This window comes from Hemiscyllium ocellatum, chromosome 11 (genome assembly GCF_020745735.1).
Source record: "Hemiscyllium ocellatum isolate sHemOce1 chromosome 11, sHemOce1.pat.X.cur, whole genome shotgun sequence".
Lineage (NCBI taxonomy): Eukaryota > Metazoa > Chordata > Chondrichthyes > Orectolobiformes > Hemiscylliidae > Hemiscyllium > Hemiscyllium ocellatum.
Genome location: NC_083411.1, coordinates 46,124,358 through 46,147,448, shown reverse-complemented (window position 1 = coordinate 46,147,448; position 23,091 = coordinate 46,124,358). Strand labels below are relative to the sequence as shown.

Below are 23,091 nucleotides of genomic sequence, written 5' to 3'. Positions count from 1 at the left end.
CCCCTTTACACTCACACACATGCACACACCCTCTTACAGACACTCATAAACCACACTCCTCCCTAACACACACACACCCACACCCACATGCACACATACACATAATCTGTTTTTTAGATTAGAATCAGTCTGCCCATTGTGTGCAATCTCACACAGGGAAGCTCCCACCTTCAATACATTATCTGGGCCGACACGACGCCAATTGTTAAAGTGCACTTGAGAATGTAACATTTTAAAATGTTTTGCGATTTACATATGGAAGAACTGAAACCAACATGGTCATTCTAAAAGATGAGAGACATAATAAACAATCCAGGTCTTTTTCAATATATAACTGCAGTTACATCACACTGTAAACTTTTGCTATAAATTCTGTGTTTTATAATCTTGTACTCCACAACCACGCGATGAATGAGCGGTGCTCCGAAAGTTAGTGTGCTTCCAAATAAACCTGTTGGACTATAACCTGGTGTTGTGTGTTTTTTAACTTTGTACACCCCAGTCCAACACTGGCACCTCCAAATTATTTCTGATACATATTCCAATTCCTTTGCAGTAAACAAAGAACCAAATAGGAAGCAAACAGATGGTCTCGATATGATTTCGAGATTCTGAGTTTCAGTCAGTCTGGGATATTTATGACAAGTTAACTTACATTGTACTGGGATCTTCGAGGAAACTGAGAGTGCTGGTTCCATCAGATTGGTCAAGGAATATGGTGGATGTCATCGAAGTCACTGTTGCCCTTCTTCCCCCTGTTAGTGCAACAGTCAAACAAGGATCAGGTTAGAGCTACATACTGTCCCAGTGAGGGTCATCCGTGCTGGCCCAGTGACGGTCACTCCGCACTGTCCCAGTGAGGGTCACTCCGCAGTGTCCCAGTGAAGGTCACTACACGCTGTCCCGGTGAGGGTCACTCCACACTGTCCTGGTGTGGGTCACTCCACACTGTCGGTGAGGGTCACTACACACTGTCCCAGTGAAGGTCACTCCACACTATCCCAGTGAGGGTCACTCCACACTATCCCAGTGAGGTCACTCTGCACTGTCCCGGTGAGGGTCACTCTGTACTGTCCCTGTGAGGGTTACACCACACTGTCCTGGAGAGGGTTACTCCACACTGTCCTGGAGAGGGTCACTCTGCACTGTGCTGGTGAAGGTCACTCCACACTGTCCGTTGAGGTCACTCTGCACTGTCCTGATGAGAATCACTCCACACTGTCCCTGTGAGAGTCACTCCGCACTGTCCCGGTGAAGGTCACTCCACACTGTCCGGTGAGGTCACTCTGTACTGTCCCGGTGAGAGTCACTCTGCACTGTCCCGGTGAGGGTCACTCCGCACTGTCCCAGTGAGAGTCACTCTGCACTGTCCCAGTGAAGATCACTCCACTGTGTCCAGTGAGGTCACTCTGCACTGTCCCGGTGAGAGTCACTCCGCACTGTGAGAGTCACTCCACACTATCCCCAGGAGGGTCACTCCGCAATGTCCAAGTAGGGTCACTCCACACTTTCCAAGTGAGGTCACTCTGCACTGTCCCGGTGAGAGTCACTCCACACTGTCCCAGTGAAGGTCACTCCAAGTGAGGTCCCTCCACACTTTGCAAGTGAGGTCACTCCAAATTGTCCAAGTGAGGGTCACTCCACACTTTCCAAGTGAGGTCACTCCGCACTGTCCCGGTGAGAGTCACTCCATACTTTCCAAGAGAGGTCACTCCGCACTGTTCCGCTGAGAGTCACTCCACACTGTCCCAGTGAGGGTCACTCCACACTGTCCCAGTGAGAGTCACTCCACACTAATCCCAGTGAGGGTCACTCCGCACTATCCCGGTAAGGGTCACTCCACACTGTCCCAGTGAGAGTCACTCCACACTGTCCGGGTGAGAGTCACTCCGCACTGTCCCGGTGAGAGTCACTCCGCACTGTCCCGGTGAGAGTCACTCCGCACTGTCCTGGTGAGGGTCACTCTGCACTGTCCCAGTGAGGGTCACTCCGCACTGTCCCAGTGAAGGTCACTCCGCACTGTCCCAGTGAAGGTCACTCCACACTGTCCCAGTGAGGGTCACTCCACACTGTCCCAGTGAAGGTCACTCCACACTGTCGCGGTGAGGGTCACGCCACACTGTCCCAGTGAGGGTCACGCCACACTGTCCCTGTGAAGGTCACTCCGCACTGTCCCGGTGAGGGTCACTCCACACTGTCCCAGTGAGGATCACTCCACACTGTCCCGGTGAGGATCTCATCTATAACCGTTCTGTGATGGCCGTCACCCCATCACGGAGTTAAAGTTTCTTCTTGCTGCCCTGCTGCTGTCCTTTCGAAGTGACCTGTCCAGCCATCCAGCTCTGATCAAATGCCTGAAATGTTGACATTTTCTTTTCTGGATGTCACTATTTAAGAATTTTATTTTTATTTTGTGCAATTTCAAATACCTCCTCTTTTCTGTCAGGGTCTGCATGCATAATGTTTAGCTCATGTCTTAGTCTTTATATTTCAAAGAATCCTACTTTCTTCCTGATATCTTTACCTATTCCAGATTTCTGAGACATTCAGGAAGGTGGAAAAATGTTCAAAGTATTTTCTTAGTCTATGTTTTCTTGCTGTTGACACACCCCCTTCAGCTTAACAACATTATTTCTGACTCTCTATCCTCCTTCTAAATTCAGCATCGCATCTGTCATTAACTATCATCATTTATCCGAAAGAGACAAATGTATTGACATGTCCCAGTGCCATGCCATCCATTTCAAATCCGTTTCTTCTCATGTATTCTTTCTATTGCAGTTTTAGTGATTTTGGTGTAGATACTAAATCCATGTTCTAAATTTCTGGACTTCACTTAATCCACAATACTCTGACAAGTTTACCCCAATGCCACCCCCAGCGCCCCCCAACTCCCCCCCCCCCACACACACACACACATCAGACCTTGTTAGCACATAGTCTGCTGTTACACGACCTATTCTTAGCCACTAACAGTCCACACACACACCCTCCTAGCCAGATCATTTTCCACTCCTCTGTTCAACTGTTCTTCTCACTTTTTGGTAGTTTTTTTTCCTACCTACTGTTTCCTCCTTATTACCCCCTGCCTCCACCCTATCTTCTGCCCATAAACTGACATTTTCCTAGCTACCATCAGTTCTAGATTTGAAACATTAACTCTGATGTCTCTCCACAAATGCTGCCAGACCTGCTGAGCTTTTCCACCTTCTACCTTTGTTTCTGTCGGGCTTCTCCTGATTCAGGAAGTCGCTCTGTGCCGTCAGTCTACTGAGTGTTTGTTACGTTCTTGCCTCCAATTTCTATCATCATCTGACTCGCTGACTAATTGTTCTCTGTCATGGCTGAATACATCTGGCAACAGTTCACAGCCTTTTTGTACTCCCCTCTTTTATTGGAAACATGTTTGATTATCCTTCTAGATTCATGCTTGCCGTTTGATTCAGTTACAGACTCTGAAAAATCTCACAGCTCCACTGTCAATGTCACAGTTTAGCAACATATCCACCAACTCCTGGTGACAAACACAATCAAGTACTTTTTCATAGGATATGAATATTTTTCTTAACTTCTGGATATCAATTGAAGACTGTTCACATTCCAGATCTAATTTCAGATTTTGCTTCAAGAATCTGTGATTCGATTGTGTTATTATTGCTTTGGATTATGATTTGCAAGAGCACTTTATTGAGTCGACTCACAGAGGTATCAGTTTTAAAATACTTTATTTCCACTGTTTCTGGTTTACTAGATAGCTTTAATGAATAATGAATGTCTCCAGTCATTTAGTTATAAAGATATACAGCATGGAAACAGACCCTTCGAACCAACCTGTCCATGTTGACCAGATATCTCAGCCCAATCTGCCAGCACCTGCCAACACCCGGCCCATATCCCTCTAAACCCTTCCTATTCATATCCCTGTCCAAATGCCACTTAAATGTTGCAATTGTACCAGCCTCCACCACATCCTCTGGCATACATATACATACCACCCTCTGTGTGAAAAAGTTGCTGCTTAGGTCTCTTTCATATCTTTCCCCTCTCACCCTAAACCTATGCCCTCTAGTTCTGGACACCCCGACCCCAGGGAAAAGATTTTGTCTATTTATCCTATCCATGCCTCTCATAATTTGGAACATTTCCTTTGGTTTACATAAAATTGCAAGTTTCTGTCAGTCTGCAGTCAATCTGACTGGTCACAACAAACATCACAAACATCTCTATTACAACGCAGTCGTTGAAAAGTGGTTATTGTCATTCAAGAATTGTGAAGTATTGAAGTATGAGCTGGTTGGCCACTTTGAATGTTAAATGGGAATGGATCAATAACATGATAACAAGTTTTTTTTTATTCACTCTTGGGACATCTGTACCACTGCCTGGGCCAGCATTTATTGCCTGTCCTTAGTTGCCCTTGAGAATGTTATAAGAGAGCTCTTAGATGGTGAATGTCAAGGAAAACCATCTTGCTGTTCTAGGTACATTAAGTCTATGTAAACGTTGTTCTACGGTATCATTGGGTGGCCCAGCAGGATGGCTACTGCCACACGAGGAGAGTCCAGCTTTCGGTCTAACAATGCGGTTCAAGAACAAGAGGGCACAGATTTCAAGTGATTTGCAAAAGAAGCAAATCTGAGGCGAGGAAATTTTTTTTCACACCGAGTGCTTCGGTCTGGAACTATTGTGGTGGCGGGTTCGGTTGAGGTATCCAAGAGGGATTTGCATAGAAGCAATGTGCTGCGGTACAGGGAAAAGGCAGGAGCATGGCACTAAGTCACAATGCTCAATTGGACAGCCAAGTATAAGCGCGGTAGGCCATATCTCTGTGAATGCTGAGGGCTCCTGGTCTCCAGCAGGACTTCTTGCTCAGCTCAAAGCAATGACGCTCTCCAAGGGGTCAAGGGAAAGTCAGGTGCCCAGGCTCCCGGAGATCACACAGCCAATTCAGTCCTAACAGTACACTAGAGTGCACTTCACCGGCAGGTACAGAATCTGGGCACATACACAGAGAAGGAGACCGCCTCCATTTTGACATCAGAAGCTGTATGAGGTTACACAGAAAAGGCTGGTATAAACAGTATCTTTTTCCACAGTGGGGCAGGAGCTCAGAAAGGCCACATGTCCCACTGACAGACAGATCCACTAGCTCTCATCCCCACATGACCACTTGTTCTCAGCACAGAATGACTCACCTGTCCCGCCTGCTTTTGGTCTCAGCTCCTCAGAACTCTCTCCCTCGACTGAAGTGCCAAGAAGGTTAAAGTTTGCAGAAGAGCTGCGTATCACCTGACTCTGTCTGTTTTGTTCATCCAGCACTATGAGGGGATACAAGGGTTTAACAGTGAGCTTCTGATATCGCATCCCATCCATTCTGTACATGACTCAGTGTACAAACACACACCACAGTCTGACTCAAATCTCCATGTGAGCCAGTGTACAGACACACATTACAGTCTGACCCATATCTCTATGTGACCCAGTGTATAGGCACACATTACAGTCTGACCCATTCTGTATGTGGCCTAGTGTACAGGCAGACATTACAGTCTGACCCATATCTCTATATGACCCAGTGTACAGGCACACATTACAGTCTGACCCATTCTGTATGTGGCCCAGTGTACAGGCAGACATTACAGTCTGACCCATTCTGTATGTGGCCTAGTGTACAGGCAGACATTACAGTCTGACCCATATCTCTATATGACCCAGTGTACAGGCACACATTACAGTCTGACCCATTCTGTATGTGGCCCAGTGTACTGGCAGACATTACAGTCTGACCCATTCTGTATGTGACCCAGTGTACAGGCACACATTACAGTCTGACCCATTTAGTATGAGACTTAGTGTCCAGAGAAACATTACAGTCTGACCTATTTCATGCTGGTGCAATATAGAGGAAGCTCCAATCCTTTGTCCTGACCTTGTCCTAATCCCTTGATTGACAAAGCATGGAGAGAGCAACCATTTTGTGACTGTACCTTTTTCTGTTTGTTCGATAATCTGTCGTAATGCTTTCTTCAAGCTGTTGGCTCGCAACATAAGTTGCTCCTTTGACTTGAAGATTTTGGGTACAGCATTTGCATCTGGAGCCTTTTCTGGGTGCCCTCCATTTTCTGTCCATTGCTTCTTTTCCTGTCCAGCAGTAGTTGGTGGGGAGATGCCAGCGGGGACAATAACAGCTTCTGCCTCATCAGTCAGAGCCTTCACCAATGAGTCCAGCTTCTGGGTTAACGTGGCACACTGAGTGAGAGAAACACAGTCACCTCAACCCCATCAGGAGACATTCTGAGTTGCTATCGAGCGAAGTCTGGTCACCCTTCTATAGCAGGAATGTTATTAAACATGAGAGAGTGCAGAAAAGATTTACAAGGATGTTGCTGGGACTGGACTGTTTGAGGTGTTGGAAGAGGCTGGATAGGCTGGGGTTTTCTTCCCTGGAGTGTCAGAGGCTGAGGGGTGACCTCATAGAATTTATAAAATCACGAGGGGCACAGAAAAGGGTGAATAGCTGTGATTTTTTTCCCAGGGTAGGGGAGTCCAAAACTCGAGGGCATAGGTTTAAGCTTAAGGAAGATGAGGATGAACTCTATTTAAGTACTTCATTTTTATTCCTTTTTATCTCTAAATGGCACTGGATGACAGAACACCTTTCGCTGTATCTCCCAAGATGGATGCAATAATAAATCATTCAATTCATTCATTCAAAGTGAGAGCAGTAAGACTTAAAAAGGACCTGATGGCTAACTTTTTCGCATAGATCATTTCCTGGTTTGTATATAGGAACAGAGCTGTGGGTTTGGTGTCCCTAGCTCTGGGCTAGAAGGTCTTGGTTCAAGTCCTAGTGGCCCAAGAGAGTGTGTCAGAACATTTCCAGACAGGTTGTTTGAAATGTACACTGTAGAAAGAGTCTGCTCCAGTGCTTGACTCTATAGTTCAAATTGGCTACTTCAGTTTTTACCCAGCTCACAGCATTCCGAACTGGAAAAAGACAATGCTGTCGAGGGGAATACTGAGAATCAGGCTATTAGAGGAGATGGGATTGAGGTTCACAAGGAGGAGGTGTTAGCAATTCTGGAAAGTGTGAAAATAGATAAATCCCCTGGGGCGAATGGGATTTTTCCTAGGATTCTCTAAGAAGCCAGGGAGGAGTTTGCAGAGCCATTGGTTTTGATCTTTATGTCATCATTGTCTACAGGAATAGTGCCAGAAGACTGGAGGATAGCAAATGCTGTCCACTTGTTCAAGAAGGGGAGTAGAGACACCCCTGGTAATTATAGACCAGTGAGCCTTACTTCGGTTGTCGGTAAAGTCTTGGACAAGGTTATAAGTGATAGGATTTATAATCATCCAGAAAGGAATAAATTGAGTAGAGATAGTCAATACGGGTTTGTGAAGGGTACATCATGCCTCACAAACCTTATTGAGTTCTTTGAGAAGGTGACCAAACAGGTGGATGAGGGTAAAGCGGTTGATGTGGTGTAAATGGATTTCAGTAAGGGGTTTGATAAGGTTCACCATGGTAAGGTATTGCAGAACATATGGAGTTATGGGATTGAGGGTGATTTAGTGGTTTGGATCAGAAATTGGCTAGCTGAAAGAAGACAGAGGGTGGTGGTTGATGAGAAATGTTCATCCTGGAGTTCAGTTACTAGTGGTGTGGCGCACGGATCTGTTTTGGGGCCACTGCTGTTTATCATTTTTATAAATGACCTGGATGATTGCGTAGAAGGATGGGTTAGTAAATTTGTGGATGACGCTAAGGTTGGTAGAGTTGTGGACAGTGCTGAAGGACATTACAGGTTGCAGGGGGACATAGATAAGCTGCAGAGCTGGGCTGAGGGTTGGCAAATGGAGTTGAATGTGGAAAAGTGTGAGGTGATTCACTTTGGAAGGAGTAACAGGAATAAAGAGTACTGGACTAATGGTAGGTTTCTTAGTAGTGTAGATGAGCAGAGAAATCTCAGTGTCAATGTACATAGATCCCTGAAAGTTGCCACCCAGATTGATAGGTTGCTAAGAAGGTGTACAGTGTGTTCGCTTTTATTGGTAGAGGGATTGAGTTTCAGAGCCATGAGGTCTTGTTGCAGCTGTACAAAACTTTGGTGTGGCCATACTTGGAGTATTACGTACAGTTCTGGTCACCACATTACAGGAAGGATGTGGAAGGTTTGGAAAGGGTTCCGAGGAGCTTTACTGAGAATTTGCCTGGTATGGAGGGAAGGTCTTATGAAGAAAGGCTGAGGGACTTGAGGCTGTTTTCATTAGAGAGAAGAAGGTTGAGAGGTAACTTAACAGAGACATACAAGATAATCAGAAATTAGATAGGGTGGACAGTGAGATCCTTTTTCCTCAGGCGGTGATGGCTAGCATAAGGAAACACAGTTTTAAATTGAGGGGTGATAGATAGAGGACAGAGGTCGAGGTAGTTTCTTTACTCAGAGAGTAGTAACGGTGTGGAACACCCTGCATGCAACAGTAGTACACTCACCAGCTTTAAGAGTATTTGAATGGTCAGTGGATAAACATATAGATGAAAATGGAATAGTTTAGGTTGGATGTGCTCCATTTTGGTTCCACAGGTCGGTGCAACATCGAGGGCTGAAGGACTGTAAAGTTCGATGTTCTATCTTATTTTCATCACCAAAATACCCACCTTGTTGGCCATGGTGTCAGCTTCTTCCTTGTTATCCTCAGCTTTCTTGTAGGCTTTACCAACCTCAGCAATGAAGTCACTGACTGTCCCACAGAGAAACCTGCAGAACCAGCAGGAGGGAATCGTGTAAAGAGGAAGAGGGGATTAATACCAGGGAGGGGTGCAGAGTGACGTAGATGCAATATTGACCTGCCAGCATGAAGCTGCTCTGTCAGAGAGGTATCTTCTGGACTGACATGAACCCCTTCTGCACCCAGATCTCCAGTTCCAACAGAGTGAGTGACCAGGATTAACTTCATCTCTACTCTGTCACTACGAGTAACTGGAGCGTGCAGTAATGCTCTGACTTTGTTACTAATGTGTAGCCAATGACTGGAGCTTCCAATGAGGTTCTGTATTCCAGAAACTGTCCTGATTTTAACCATGCAATGTCATTGGAGCCCTTATATTTTACAGAATAGCATTTTGTAAAGGCTGGTAGAATAGATGGCCTCAGTGCCCTGGATGGGCCCTGAATCATTGACACAGTACTATCCTCTGACATGCGACAGGACCTAGGCGGTCTGACCTCTTTCAAACTATCTCCAACCCGTGGCTTTACTTTCAAAGACAATTCACACATCACTGCTGGTGACTGTACCTGCATCAATGTACCGTCTGTTGCCCAGGGCTCTTTGCATTGACAAGGCAGGCAGACTCTGTGATCTCTGCCTCTACTGCAAAGGCTTTCTCCACAATAAGCTGGGGCACTCACATGGGCCACTGCTGGGGGCGAGACCTTTTCCACTTGCCCCTGAAAGCTGACACTCACCTCACGCATGAACCCACAGGGACCACACAGAGGTGTCAAGGCACTTGACTCTGAAAGGTCTTGATAGAGACATTGAGGCTTCAGAGTTGATCATGTCCTCCCAACACCTCCTCCGTGCTCAATGCCAACTCTAGGCTCCCATTGCAACTGGGAGTCCTGAGGGGAATCTTGTGGTAATTGTGCTCCTGTACCATACAGCTACCCTCTGAAATGGTGAATCTATCTGAGTGCAGTTAGAGATGAGCATTAAATGTTGGCATTGCCCACACACTCTGGGAGGAATCTCAGACCATTGCAGTGCATAGATTTTTATCCTGACCCCCTTCATGGTGACCCATGCGGATAGGGCATGGGATGCATGGTGTATCACAGCACAGGATTGAGGTGAATGATATCCACCATCAAGCCCTGGCAAGGCCAAACTCTCCAGGATCATAGCAACATGTGGGAGCGGTTCCTGTCTGCGCGCGCTTGCTGAACAGCCCCTCTTTAAGCAGTTTGAAAACCAGGAAACCTACACAGTGTTGAAGCTTAAACAGCAAGTTTACCTGGCAGAGGAAATCACATCAGAGTGTTGATCAGAATCGAGGACTTTTGTTAAATGATAAACAACCGAATCGGCATATTGAGAGATTGGATCCTAGAAAAAGACAACAGCAACAGAACGGATTATCAGACTAACAACCATGACCCCTCACCATATTCATATTGTCCAACAAGGACTGTCGGAGAATTTGACTGTGCAATAGGTATTATAGGAGACAATGACTGTACAACAGAGAATATAGGAAGTAATGGTTGCACAACAGGGACTGTACAATAATGCCTGCAGGAGAGATATAACAGGAACAAAAGAATCATAGAATCCCTACAGTATGGAAGCAGGCCATTCGCCCCATTGAATCCACATCAACATCCCAATAGCATCTCCTACAGACCCACTCCCCAGACCCACCCCCCTACGTATCCCTGTAGCCTGCATTTCCCAAAGCGAATCCCTGAACACAAGGGACAATATAGCTCAGCACTGTCCCCATGACCTGTCCTACCTGCCAATCTCCCTTTCCACCTATCCGCTCCACCCTCCTTTCTGACCTATCACCTCCATCGCCACCCCCATTCACCTATTTGTACTCTTTGCTACCTTCTCCCCAGCGTCACCCCCTCCCCCGCCATCCCCACCCCCCATTTATCTCTCCACCCTGGAGGCTTCCTGCCTCTATTCCTGATTAAGGGCTTTTGCCCGAAAAGTCGATTTTCCCGCTCCTTGGGGACCTGCTGTGCTTTTCCAGCCCCACTCTGATGTAAACGGCATGGTGGCACAGTGGTTAGCACTGTTGCCTCACGGCGCCAGAGACCCGGGTTCAATTCCTGCCTCAGGCGACTGACTGTGTGGAGTTTGCACGTTCTCCCCGTGTCTGCGTGGGTTTCCTCTGGGTGCTCTGGTTTCCTTCCACAGTCCAAAGATGTGCGGGCCAGGTGAATTGGCCACACTAAATTGCCCGTAGTGTAAGGTAAGGGGTAAATGTAGGTGTATGGGTCTGTTGCGCTTCGGCAGGTCGGTGTGGACTTGTTGGGCCGAAGGGCCTGTTTCCACACTGTAAGTAATCTAATCTAATCATCTAATCTAAACAATATAGCATGGCCAATCCACCTAACTCACACACCTTTGCGTATGAGGCACTTATTTCGCAACAGATATTGTAGGAGACACTTTCTGCACAATAGATAGATGTTTGAGATACTAACTGTACAATGGTATTGACTGTATAACAGAGACTGTAGGGACAAGCTGTACAATAGGTTTTGTAGAGACATTGACAATAAGAAGTGAACAATAAGAACAATTCCTGGCTCTCTTCCTCTTATCTACCCAATGACAATGCAATGATACTGTGCCTCGATGCCAAAACCTGATGTTGTAAGTTCTGTGGAATGAAATTGTCTGTGTGTTGGGTGTTGTGGAGCTATAATTTTCTGAAATGCATGATACCGGGCACACAAATGTAAAACTTGTGCCTTTTTTCTGTCCCCATACGTTTCTCAGATAAATGTTGGACTCTCTTAACAATAGTTTATAACCCATGCGAATCTCATATCTGCACCTGGGAATTGTAAACTTCATCTCCTGTTATGATGGGAAGTGGTTTCGTGGCCGCTTCGTAAGTCATGATGCTCCACCTAGGGAATAGAAAGTAGAGAAGCCAGTCATCACAGTCAGACATTCCTCGGCTCACATTAAGCAGAGCAGTGGGGGTGAAGGTGCTGTCCTCTGTCTCAAAACTATTTACCACATGAGTAGCCCCATTCCCCAATTAAACAAACACCCATCATTCATCTGGGATGGCTCCTAGAGGCATGACAAGCGGAGCATCATTATACTTTCACAGAAGGAGAGACAGGGTCAATCAAGGGTATTCCAAAACGTGAAACTCTCTGTAATAGGGGACAGTGATAGCGGTGTTCTCTCTGTAATGGGGGGCAGTGATAGCCGTGTTCTCCCTGTAATGGGGGCAGTGATAGCGGTGTTCTCTCTGTAATGGGGGCAGTGATAGCGGTGTTCTCTCTGTAATGGGGGCAGTGATAGCGGTGTTCTCCCTGTAATGGGGGGCAGTGATAGCGGGGTTCTCTCTGTAATGGGGGCAGTGATAGCCGTGTTCTCCCTGTAATAGGGGGCAGTGATAGCGGTGATCTCTCTGTAATGGGGGCAGTGATAGCGGTGTTCTCCCTGTAATGGGGGGCAGTGATAGCGGTGTTCTCTCTGTAATGGGGGCAGTGATAGCGGGGTTCTCTCTGTAATGGGGGCAGTGATAGCGGTGATCTCTCTGTAATGGGGGCAGTGATAGCCGTGTTCTCTCTGTAATGGGGGCAGTGATAACGGTGTTCTCTCTGTAATGGGGGCAGTGATAGCGGTGTTCTCTCTGTAATGGGGGCAGTGATAGCGGTGTTCTCCCTGTAATGGGGGCAGTGATAACGGTGTTCTCTCTGTAATAGGGGACAGTAATAGCGGTGTTCTCTCTGTAATGGGGCAGTGATAGCCGTGTTCTCTCTGTAATGGGGGGCAGTGATAGCGGTGTTCTCTCTGTAATAGAGGGTAGTGATAGCAGTGTTCTCTCTGTAATGGGGGCAGTGATAGCGGTGTTCTCCCTGTAATGGGGGGCAGTGATAGCGGTGATCTCTCTGTAATAGGGGGCAGTGATAGCGGTGTTCTCTCTGTAATAGGGGGCAGTGATAGCAGTGTTCTCTCTGTAATAGAGGGCAGTGATAGCGGTGATCTCTCTGTAATAGAGGGCAGTGATAGCAGTGTTCTCTCTGTAATAGGGGGCAGTGATAGCAGTGTTCTCTCTGTAATGGGGGGGCAGTGATAGCCGTGTTCTCTCTGTAATAGAGGGCAGTGATAGCGGTGTTCTCTCTGTAATGGGGGGCAGTGATAGCGGTGTTCTCCCTGTAATGGGGGGCAGTGATAGCGGTGTTCTCTCTGTAATGGGGGCAGTGATAGCCGTGTTCTCTCTGTAATGGGGGCAGTGATAGCGGTGTTCTCCCTGTAATAAGGGACAATGATAGCGGTGATCTCTCTGTAATGGGGGCAGTGATAGCGGTGTTCTCTCTGTAATAGGGGGCAGTGATAGCGGTGTTCTCTCTGTAATAGGGGACAGTAATAGCGGTGTTCTCTCTGTAATAGGGGACAGTAATAGCGGTGTTCTCTCTGTAATAGGGGACAGTAATAGCGGTGTTCTCTCTGTAATAGAGGGCAGTGATAGCGGTGTTCTCCCTGTAATGGGGGGCAGTGATAGCGGTGTTCTCTCTGTAATGGGGGCAGTGATAGCCGTGTTCTCTCTGTAATGGGGGCAGTGATAGCGGTGTTCTCCCTGTAATAAGGGACAATGATAGCGGTGATCTCTCTGTAATGGGGGCAGTGATAGCGGTGTTCTCTCTGTAATAGGGGGCAGTGATAGCGGTGTTCTCTCTGTAATGGGGCAGTGATAGCGGTGTTCTCTCTGTAATAGAGGGCAGTGATAGCGGTGTTCTCTCTGTAATAGAGGGCAGTGATAGCCGTGTTCTCTCTGTAATGGGGGGCAGTGATAGCGGTGATCTCTCTGTAATGGGGGCAGTGATAGCGGTGTTCTCCCTGTAATAGGGGGCAGTGATAGCGGTGTTCTCCCTGTAATGGGGGGCAGTGATATCGGTGATCTCTCTGTAATGGGGGCAGTGATAGCGGTGTTCTCCCTGTAATGGGGGCAGTGATAGCGGTGTTCTCCCTGTAATAGGGGGCAGTGATAGCGGTGTTCTCCCTGTGATGGGGGCAGTGATAGCGGTGTTCTCCCTGTAATGGGGGCAGTGATAGCGGTGTTCTCTCTGTAATGGGGGCAGTGATAGCCGTGTTCTCCCTGTAATGGGGGCAGTGATAGCAGTGTTCTCCCTGTAATAGGGGGCAGTGATAGCGGTGTTCTCTCTGTAATGGGGGGCAGTGATGGCGGTGTTCTCTCTGTAATAGGGGGCAGTGATAGCGGGGTTCTCTCTGTAATGGGGGCAGTGATAGCGGTGTTCTCCCTGTAATGGGGGGCAGTGATAGCGGTGTTCTCTCTGTAATGGGGGCAGTAATAGCCGTGTTCTCCCTGTAATGGGGGGCAGTGATAGCGGTGATCTCTCTGTAATGGGGGCAGTGATAGCCGTGTTCTCTCTGTAATGGGGGCAGTGATAACGGTGTTCTCTCTGTAATAGGGGACAGTAATAGCGGTGTTCTCTCTGTAATGGGGGCAGTGATAACGGTGTTCTCTCTGTAATAGGGGACAGTAATAGCGGTGTTCTCTCTGTAATGGGGCAGTGATAGCCGTGTTCTCTCTGTAATGGGGGGCAGTGATAGCGGTGTTCTCTCTGTAATAGAGGGTAGTGATAGCAGTGTTCTCTCTGTAATGGGGGCAGTGATAGCGGTGTTCTCCCTGTAATGGGGGGCAGTGATAGCGGTGATCTCTCTGTAATAGGGGGCAGTGATAGCGGTGTTCTCTCTGTAATAGGGGGCAGTGATAGCAGTGTTCTCTCTGTAATAGGGGGCAGTGATAGCAGTGTTCTCTCTGTAATAGAGGGCAGTGATAGCGGTGATCTCTCTGTAATAGAGGGCAGTGATAGCAGTGTTCTCTCTGTAATAGGGGGCAGTGATAGCAGTGTTCTCTCTGTAATGGGGGGGCAGTGATAGCCGTGTTCTCTCTGTAATAGAGGGCAGTGATAGCGGTGTTCTCTCTGTAATGGGGGGCAGTGATAGCGGTGTTCTCCCTGTAATGGGGGGCAGTGATAGCGGTGTTCTCTCTGTAATGGGGGCAGTGATAGCCGTGTTCTCTCTGTAATGGGGGCAGTGATAGCGGTGTTCTCCCTGTAATAAGGGACAATGATAGCGGTGATCTCTCTGTAATGGGGGCAGTGATAGCGGTGTTCTCTCTGTAATAGGGGGCAGTGATAGCGGGGTTCTCTCTGTAATGGGGGCAGTGATAACGGTGTTCTCTCTGTAATAGGGGACAGTAATAGCGGTGTTCTCTCTGTAATAGAGGGCAGTGATAGCGGTGATCTCTCTGTAATGGGGCAGTGATAGCGGTGTTCTCTCTGTAATAGAGGGCAGTGATAGCGGTGTTCTCTCTGTAATAGAGGGCAGTGATAGCCGTGTTCTCTCTGTAATGGGGGGCAGTGATAGCGGTGATCTCTCTGTAATGGGGGCAGTGATAGCGGTGTTCTCCCTGTAATAGGGGGCAGTGATAGCGGTGTTCTCCCTGTAATGGGGGGCAGTGATATCGGTGATCTCTCTGTAATGGGGGCAGTGATAGCGGTGTTCTCCCTGTAATGGGGGCAGTGATAGCGGTGTTCTCCCTGTAATAGGGGGCAGTGATAGCGGTGTTCTCCCTGTGATGGGGGCAGTGATAGCGGTGATCTCTCTGTAATGGGGCAGTGATAGCGGTGATCTCTCTGTAATAGGGGGCAGTGATAGCGGTGTTCTCCCTGTAATGGCGGGCAGTGATATCGGTGATCTCTCTGTAATGGGGCAGTGATAGCGGTGTTCTCCCTGTAATGGGGGCAGTGATGGCGGTGTTCTCCCTGTAATAGGGGGCAGTGATAGCGGTGTTCTCCCTGTAATGGGGGCAGTGATAGCGGTGTTCTCTCTGTAATGGGGGCAGTGATAGCGGTGTTCTCTCTGTAATGGGGGCAGTGATAGCGGTGATCTCTCTGTAATGGGGGCAGTGATAGCGGTGTTCTCCCTGTAATGGGGGCAGTGATAGCGGTGTACTCCCTGTAATGGGGGGCAGTGATAGCGGTGATCTCTCTGTAATGGGGGCAGTGATAGCGGTGTTCTCCCTGTAATGGGGGCAGTGATAGCGGTGTTCTCCCTGTAATAGGGGGCAGTGATAGCGGTGTTCTCCCTGTAATGGGGGCAGTGATAGCGGTGTTCTCTCTGTAATGGGGGCAGTGATAGCGGTGATCTCTCTGTAATGGGGGCAGTGATAGCGGTGATCTCTCTGTAATGGGGGCAGTGATAGCGGTGTTCTCCCTGTAATGGGGGCAGTGATAGCGGTGTACTCCCTGTAATGGGGGGCAGTGATAGCGGTGATCTCTCTGTAATGGGGGCAGTGATAGCGGTGTTCTCCCTGTAATGGGGGCAGTGATAGCGGTGTTCTCTCTGTAATGGGGGCAGTGATAGCCGTGTTCTCCCTGTAATGGGGGGCAGTGATAGCGGTGTTCTCTCTGTAATGGGGGCAGTGATAGCCGTGTTCTCCCTGTAATGGGGGGCAGTGATAGCGGTGTTCTCCCTGTAATGGGGGCAGTGATAGCGGTGTTCTCCCTGTAATGGGGGGCAGTGATGGCGGTGTTCTCCCTGTAATAGGGGACAGTGATAGCGGTGTTCTCTCTGTAATAGGGGGCAGTGATGGCGGTGTTCTCTCTGTAATGGGGGGCAGTGATGGCGGTGTTCTCTCTGTAATGGGGGGCAGTGATGGCGGTGTTGTCTCTAAAATATGGAGCAGTAATGGTGGGATTCTCTCCGTAATGCGTACTTTGATGGAAGGATTCTCAATGTAATAGGAACAGTCATGGCGGACTCGCTCTGTAAAAGGGGGCAGTGATAGGGGGATTCTCTCTGTAGTAGAGGCAGTGATGGGGGAAGTCTCTATAATAGGGACAGTGATGGGGGAATTCTCTTTGTAATAAGGACCGTGATGGGGGGAATTCTCTTTGTAATAGGGACAGTGATGGTGGGATTCTCTCTGTAATAGGGACAATGAGGGGATGATTCTCTTTGTAATAGGGATAATGATGGTGGGATTCTCTCTGTAATAGGGACAGTGATGGGGAGGATTCTCTTTGTAATAGGGACAGTGATGGTGGGATTCTCTCTGTAATGGGGGCAGTGATGGGGAGGATTCTCTTTGTAATAGGGACAGTGATGGTGGGATTCTCTCTGTAATAGGGACAGTGATGGGGAGGATTCTCTTTGTAATAGGGACAGTGATGGGGGGGATTCTCTTTGTGATAAGGTCACTGATGGTGGGATTCTCTCTGTAATAGGGACAATGAGGGGATGATTCTCTTTGTAATAGGGATAATGATGGTGGGATTCTCTCTGTAATAGGGACAGTGATGGGGAGGATTCTCTTTGTAATAGGGACAGTGATGGTGGGATTCTCTCTGTAATGGGGGCAGTGATGGGGGGATTCTCTGTGTAATAGGGAGAACTGATGAGTGATATCTGGCCATTATAAAGTAGTCTGATTGTGAAACCCTTCATTCAATGTATGTAATACACAGTGCATGGAGAGATACTATTTGGTTTACTTGGGGTCTGATGGGAATGACTGCTGTGTGTGGACCAGCAGAGGGAGTCCTGCACCCAGCCCTGATCACACTGCAAGGTGAGCACTTCAGAATATTGCCAGGATGTTTGCTCTTGTCTCACCCTGTACCTTCTTTCTGCAAGGTGTTCTGGGGAAGCCTTGTTGTGTAGCGTACACCCCAGGTGATGGTGGAAGAGGTAATGATTCTGAAGAAAGAATGGCTGACGTGTGGGTTTACAAAATGAGCAGAGTGTCTGAGGAAAGGTGGGACGAGGTGAACAGGAATTGACGGAGGATGCTCTGGGATTCTGCAGTGAGGGTGTAGGAAAGGGGAGTGGGAGTTCAAACAGAGTTCAGAGATTGTGTATAACAGGGGTTTAAAAAGCAAGGAATTTTAACAGACTAAATAAAGGTCCATGTTGAAGATAATTGGCCAAAGAACTGGAGGGGTGATCCTAATGTGATTGGTTTGGGTCTGGCATGTAATGTCTTTAAAGAATGATGAAAGCAGATTCAATTCAAACTTTCAAACAGAAATTGGATAAATAAAAAAGTGCGGATGCAGGAAATCGGAAACAAACAAATTGCTGGAGAAGCTCAGCAGGTCTGGCAGCACCTGTGGAGAGAGAAACTGAGTTAATGTTTCGAGTCTGATGCATTGTGCTTCAGGACTGTCAATCTTTAGTCCCAGAGAAGAATCACATTGAATTCAAAATGTTATCTCTCTCCACAGATGCTGCCAGACTTGCTGAGTCTCTCCAGCAATTTAGGAGTTGGTTAAATACTTTTTGCAAATGTTTTCAGGGTTATGGGCATAGAGCAATAGGAATTAGGGGAACCAATAGCTCACTCAGAGTTGGCACCAATACAAGAGGCCAAATAGCCTCTTTCTTGTATTGCGAGGCATCATTTCTAAAGGAAGGAGGCTGCCTGTCAGGGAGGATGGTCATGGGACAGGGATACACCAACACAAGCAAACCTCCCCGTTACCTGTCCAGCATCTTGGTGGTGGCACGCTCCAGTTTGGCCACAACCTGAGGAAGTTGTGCATCGTCGTCACATAGTCCACCCCAGCCGAGTACCCTCGCCAGGTCATTGCCTGTCCCCAGGGGCAGCACGCCCAGCTTACACTGGCAAAGAGAGAGTGAAACACTTCAACAATCGAGACTAGCTCACAGTCAGATATCTGTCAGACAGTTCTGAGGAAGGGTCACTGGACCGGATATGTTAACTCTGCATTCACTCGCAGATGCTGCCACGCCAGATGAGTTTCTCCAACAATTTCTGGTCTTGTTTCTGTTCTTCACTGTCTGCTCACTCTCAGCCTCCATCACTGTCTGCTCACTCTCAGCCTCCATCACTGTCTGCCTCCAAGTCCTGCCCTTGTCTGTCTCTCTCTCTCTGACACACCCTCACCTCTCTGTCTATCTGTTTGAGTCCCACCATCTCCTGTCTGTCTCAGTCCCATCATCTCCTGACTGTCTGTTTGTCTCTCAATCCCAGCTCTCATTGCAGTCTGTCTGTCTCTCAGTCCCACCCTCTCCTGTCTGTTCGTCTCAGTCCCACTGTTTCCTGTCTGTCTGACTGACTCTGTCCCACCCTCTTCTGTCTATCTTTCAATCCCATCCTCTCCTGTCTGTCAATCTGTCCATCTCTCCGTCTCATATTCTCCTGTCTGACTGCTTGTCCAACTCTGAGTCTCACCCTTGTCTGTCAATCTCAGTCCCACTCTCCCCTGTCTGTCTGTCTATCTCAGTCCCACTCTTCCCTGTCTGTCTATTTCAGTCCCACTCTCCCCTGTCTGTCTATCTGTCTCAGTCCCATTCTCCCCTGTCTGTCTATCTCAGTCCCACCCTCCCCGTCAGTCTATCTCAGTCCCACTCTCCCCTGCCTGTCTATCTCCATCCCACCCTCTCCTGTCTATCTCAGTCCCACTCTCCCCTGTCTGTCTGTCTCAGTCCCACCCTCTCCTGTCTATCTCAGTCCCACCCTTCCCTGTCTGTCTCAGTCCCACTCTCCCCCGTCTGTCTGTCTCAGTTCCACCCTCTCCTGTCTATCTCAATCCTACCCTTCCATGTCTGTCTCAGTCCCACTCTCCCCTGTCTGTCTGTCTCAGTCCCATCCTCTCCTGTCTGTCTCAGTCCCAATCTCCTCCGTCTGTCTGTCTCAGTTCCACCCTCTCCTGTCTATCTCAATCCTACCCTTCCATGTCTGTCTCAGTCCCACTCTCCCCCGTCTGTCTGTCTCAGTCTCACCCTCCCCTGTCTGTCTCAGTCCCACTCTCCCCTGTCTGTCTGTCTCAGTCCCACCCTCTCCTGTCCATCTCAGTCCCACCCTCCCCTGTCTGTCTCAGTCCCACCCTTCCCTGTCTGTCTCAGTCCCACTCTCGCCTGTCTGTCAGTCTCAGTCCCACCCTCTCCTGTCTGTCTGTCTCAGTCCCACTCTCCCCTGTCTGTCTGTCTCAGTCCCACTCTCCCCCGTCTGTCTGTCTCAGTCCCACCCTCCCTTGTCTGTCTCAGTCCCATTCTCCCCTGTCTGTCTGTCTCAGTCCCACCTTCTCCTGTCCATCTCAGTCCCACCCTCCCCTGTCTGTCTCAGTCCCACCCTTCCCCGTCAGTCTCAGTCCCACCCTCTCCTGTCTGTCTGTCTCAGTCCCACTCTCCCCTGTCTGTCTGTCTCAGTCCCACTCTCCCCGTCTGTCTGTCTCAGTCCCACCCTCCCTTGTCTGTCTCAGTCCCACTCTCCCCTGTCTGTCTGTCTCAGTCCCACCCTCTCCTGTCCATCTCAGTCCCACCCTCCCCTGTCTGTCTCAGTCCCACCCTTCCCTGTCAGTCTCAGTCCCATTCTCGCCTGTCTGTCAGTCTCAGTCCCACCCTCCCCTGTCTGTCAGTCTCAGTCCCACCCTCCCCTGTCTGTCAGTCTCAGTTCCACTCTCGCCTGTCAGTCTGTCTCAGTCCCACCCTCCCCTGTCTGTCTGTCTCAGTCCCACTCTCCCCTGTCTGTCTGTCTCAGTCCCACTCTCGCCTGTCTGTCTGTCTCAGTCCCACCTTTGTCCGTCTCTGCTTAGTATTACATCAACTAAACACGAATCAAAAGAGTTAATTAAAAGTAAACCAGTTCTCCAGATTAAGCACATAAAACACACCGAGGCCGGTATCACTCACTGACCTGTTTGTGTAAACCCATTTTATCGATTTCAGACAAGACCCAGCCCACGCTCCCATCTCCTCCGCAGGCCAGAATTCGGAATGTGGAGAACTTCTGGAATAGACGGAGGCTGCCAGGGAACAAACACAGTTACAGCTCCACTCCAGACCGGGCAAGGAAACGACAATAATCACACGCCCCGAATGTTGTAGTAACCTCACTCCTTCACCCATCCCACAATTTCTTGACAGTGGCTCTTGTACTGTGTTGGAAATGTGCACAGAATGCAGCAGTAATTGCTGATGAAGCTCCAACATTAAATAGGAATAGCTTCAAGTCAACCCCACATCAATCTCCGCAAACAGTTTGAAAAGATTTGTATTTGTCTTTGCATAATGGAAAACCAGGTTCAGTCATCCCATCAGCAAATTCACTCTGATATCTTGGCCAAACAGTTCCATTGGAAGTAATGATAGAGTTGCCGCACCAGCACAGTATTAGACCTTGAGGACGTGTGCCTACAGGTAGATAGTCCAGTACTGAGATTATGTTGTACTATTTCAGGGGCTGTACTGACGGAGTCCTGGACTGTCAGAGGGCAAACGTAAAGGGGTGCTGCACACTCTGAGGATCTGTACTAAATAAGGGCTGCAATGTTGGACTATCTGAGGGGCTTATAATGAAGAAATACCCAGTGAGGAGGGCTCCACACAGAGGAAGTGATGTGCAGTCAGAAGGTCACTACAGAAGAAATTCTGCACTATCAGAGGGGCAGTATTTAGGGAATGCTGCAATATCAGGCAGTTAGTACCGAGGGAGTGTGCAGTCAGAGTCAGTACAGAAAGAGTGCTACACGGCCGGAGGGTCCATACTGAGGGAGTACCACACTGTCAGAGGGCCAATGCTGAGGGGATGATGCACAGTCAGAGGGTCAGCACTGAGAGAGTGCCGCACTGTCAGAGGGTCAGTGCTGAGGGAATGATGCACCATCCGAGGGTCAGTGCTGAGGGAATGATGCACCATCCGAGGGTCAGCGCTGAGGGAATGATGCACTGTCAGAGGGTCAGTACTGAGGGAATGATGCACCGTCCAAGGGTCAGCGCTCCGGGAATGATGCACTGTCAGAGGGTCAGCGCTGTGGGAATGAAGCACTGTCAGAGGGTCAGTGCTGTGGGAATGATGCACTGTCAGAAGGTCAGTACTGAGGGAATCATGCATCATCCAAGGGTCAGCGCTGAGGGAATGATGCACTGTCAGAGGGTCAGTACTGAGGGAGTGCTGCACTGTCAGAGGGTCAGTACTAAGGGAATGATGCACTGTCCGAGGGTCAGTGCTGAGGGAATGATGCATTGTCAGTGGGTCAGTACTGAGGGAATGAGGCACCAACCGAGGGTCAGTCATGAGGGAGTGCTGCACTATCAGAGGGTCAGTGCTGAGGGAATGATGCACCGTCAGAGGGTCAGTGTTGAGGGAATGATGCACTGTCAGAAGGTCAGCGCTGAGGGAATGATGCACCGTCAGAGGGTCAGTGTTGAGGGAATGATGCACTGTCAGAAGGTCAGCGCTGAGGGAATGATGCACTGTCAGAGGGTCAGTGCTGAGGGGATGATGCACAGTCAGAAGGTCAGCGCTGAGGGAATGATGCACAGTCAGAGGGTCAGCGCTGAGGGAATGATGCACTGTCAGTGGGTCAGTACTGAGGGAATGATGCACCAACCGAGGGTCAGTACTGAAGGAGTGCTGCACTATCAGAGGGTCAGTACTGTGGGAATGAAGCACTGTCAGAGGGTCAGCGCTGTGGGAATGATGCACCATCAGAGGGTCAGTACTGAGGGAATGATGCACCGTCAGAGGGTCAGCGCTGAGAGAATGATGCTCTGTCAGAGGGTCAGCGCTGAGGGAATGATGCACAGTCAGAGGGTCAGTGCTGAGGGGATGATGCACAGTCAGAAGGTCAGCGCTGAGGGAATGATGCACAGTCAGAGGGTCAGCGCTGAGGGAATGATGCACTGTCAGTGGGTCAGTACTGAGGGAATGATGCACCAACCGAGGGTCAGTACTGAAGGAGTGCTGCACTATCAGAGGGTCAGTACGTGGGAATGAAGCACTGTCAGAGGGTCAGCGCTGTGGGAATGATGCACCATCAGAGGGTCAGTACTGAGGGAATGATGCACCGTCAGAGGGTCAGTACTGAGGGAATGATGCACCGTCAGAGGGTCAGTACTGAGGGAATGATGCACTGTCAGAGGGTCAGTACTGAGGGAATGATGCGCTGTCAGAGGGTCAGTACTGAGGAGATGCCGCACTGTCAGAGGGTCAGTACTGAGGGGATGATGCATATCAGAGGGTCAGTGCTGAGGGAAAGATGCACTGTCAGAGGGTCATTACAGAGGGAATGATGCACTGTCAGAGGGTCAGTGCTGAGGGAATGATGCTCTGTCAGAGGTTCAATGCTGAGGGAATGATGCTCTGTCAGAGGTTCAATGCTGAGGGAATGATGCATTGTCAGAGGGTCAGTGAGGGAATGATGCACTGTCAGAGGGTTAGTGCTGAGGAAATGATGCACTGTCAGAGGGTCAGTGCTGAGAGAATGATGGACTGTTAGAGGGTCAGTGCTGAAGGAATGATGCACTGGTAGAGGGTCAGTGCTGATGGAATGG

At 48.9% G+C, this 23,091-nt stretch overlaps 1 protein-coding gene across 2 annotated transcripts in view; it reads right to left on the bottom strand.

The window, feature by feature from the left end:
* si:dkey-172j4.3 (diacylglycerol kinase delta) overlaps positions 1-23,091 on the bottom strand; it is a 224,155-nt gene that overhangs the window by 45,188 nt on the left and 155,876 nt on the right. For both annotated transcript variants that reach the window (XM_060832574.1, XM_060832576.1), the window contains exons 10-17: positions 20,453-20,561; positions 18,275-18,414; positions 11,579-11,654; positions 10,022-10,113; positions 8,663-8,762; positions 5,988-6,249; positions 5,196-5,318; positions 656-755 (exon numbers count right to left, since the gene is read on the bottom strand). In XM_060832574.1, coding sequence (XP_060688557.1) covers positions 656-755; positions 5,196-5,318; positions 5,988-6,249; positions 8,663-8,762; positions 10,022-10,113; positions 11,579-11,654; positions 18,275-18,414; positions 20,453-20,561 — 1,002 coding nt within the window. The remainder of the gene's footprint in view (positions 1-655; positions 756-5,195; positions 5,319-5,987; positions 6,250-8,662; positions 8,763-10,021; positions 10,114-11,578; positions 11,655-18,274; positions 18,415-20,452; positions 20,562-23,091) is intronic.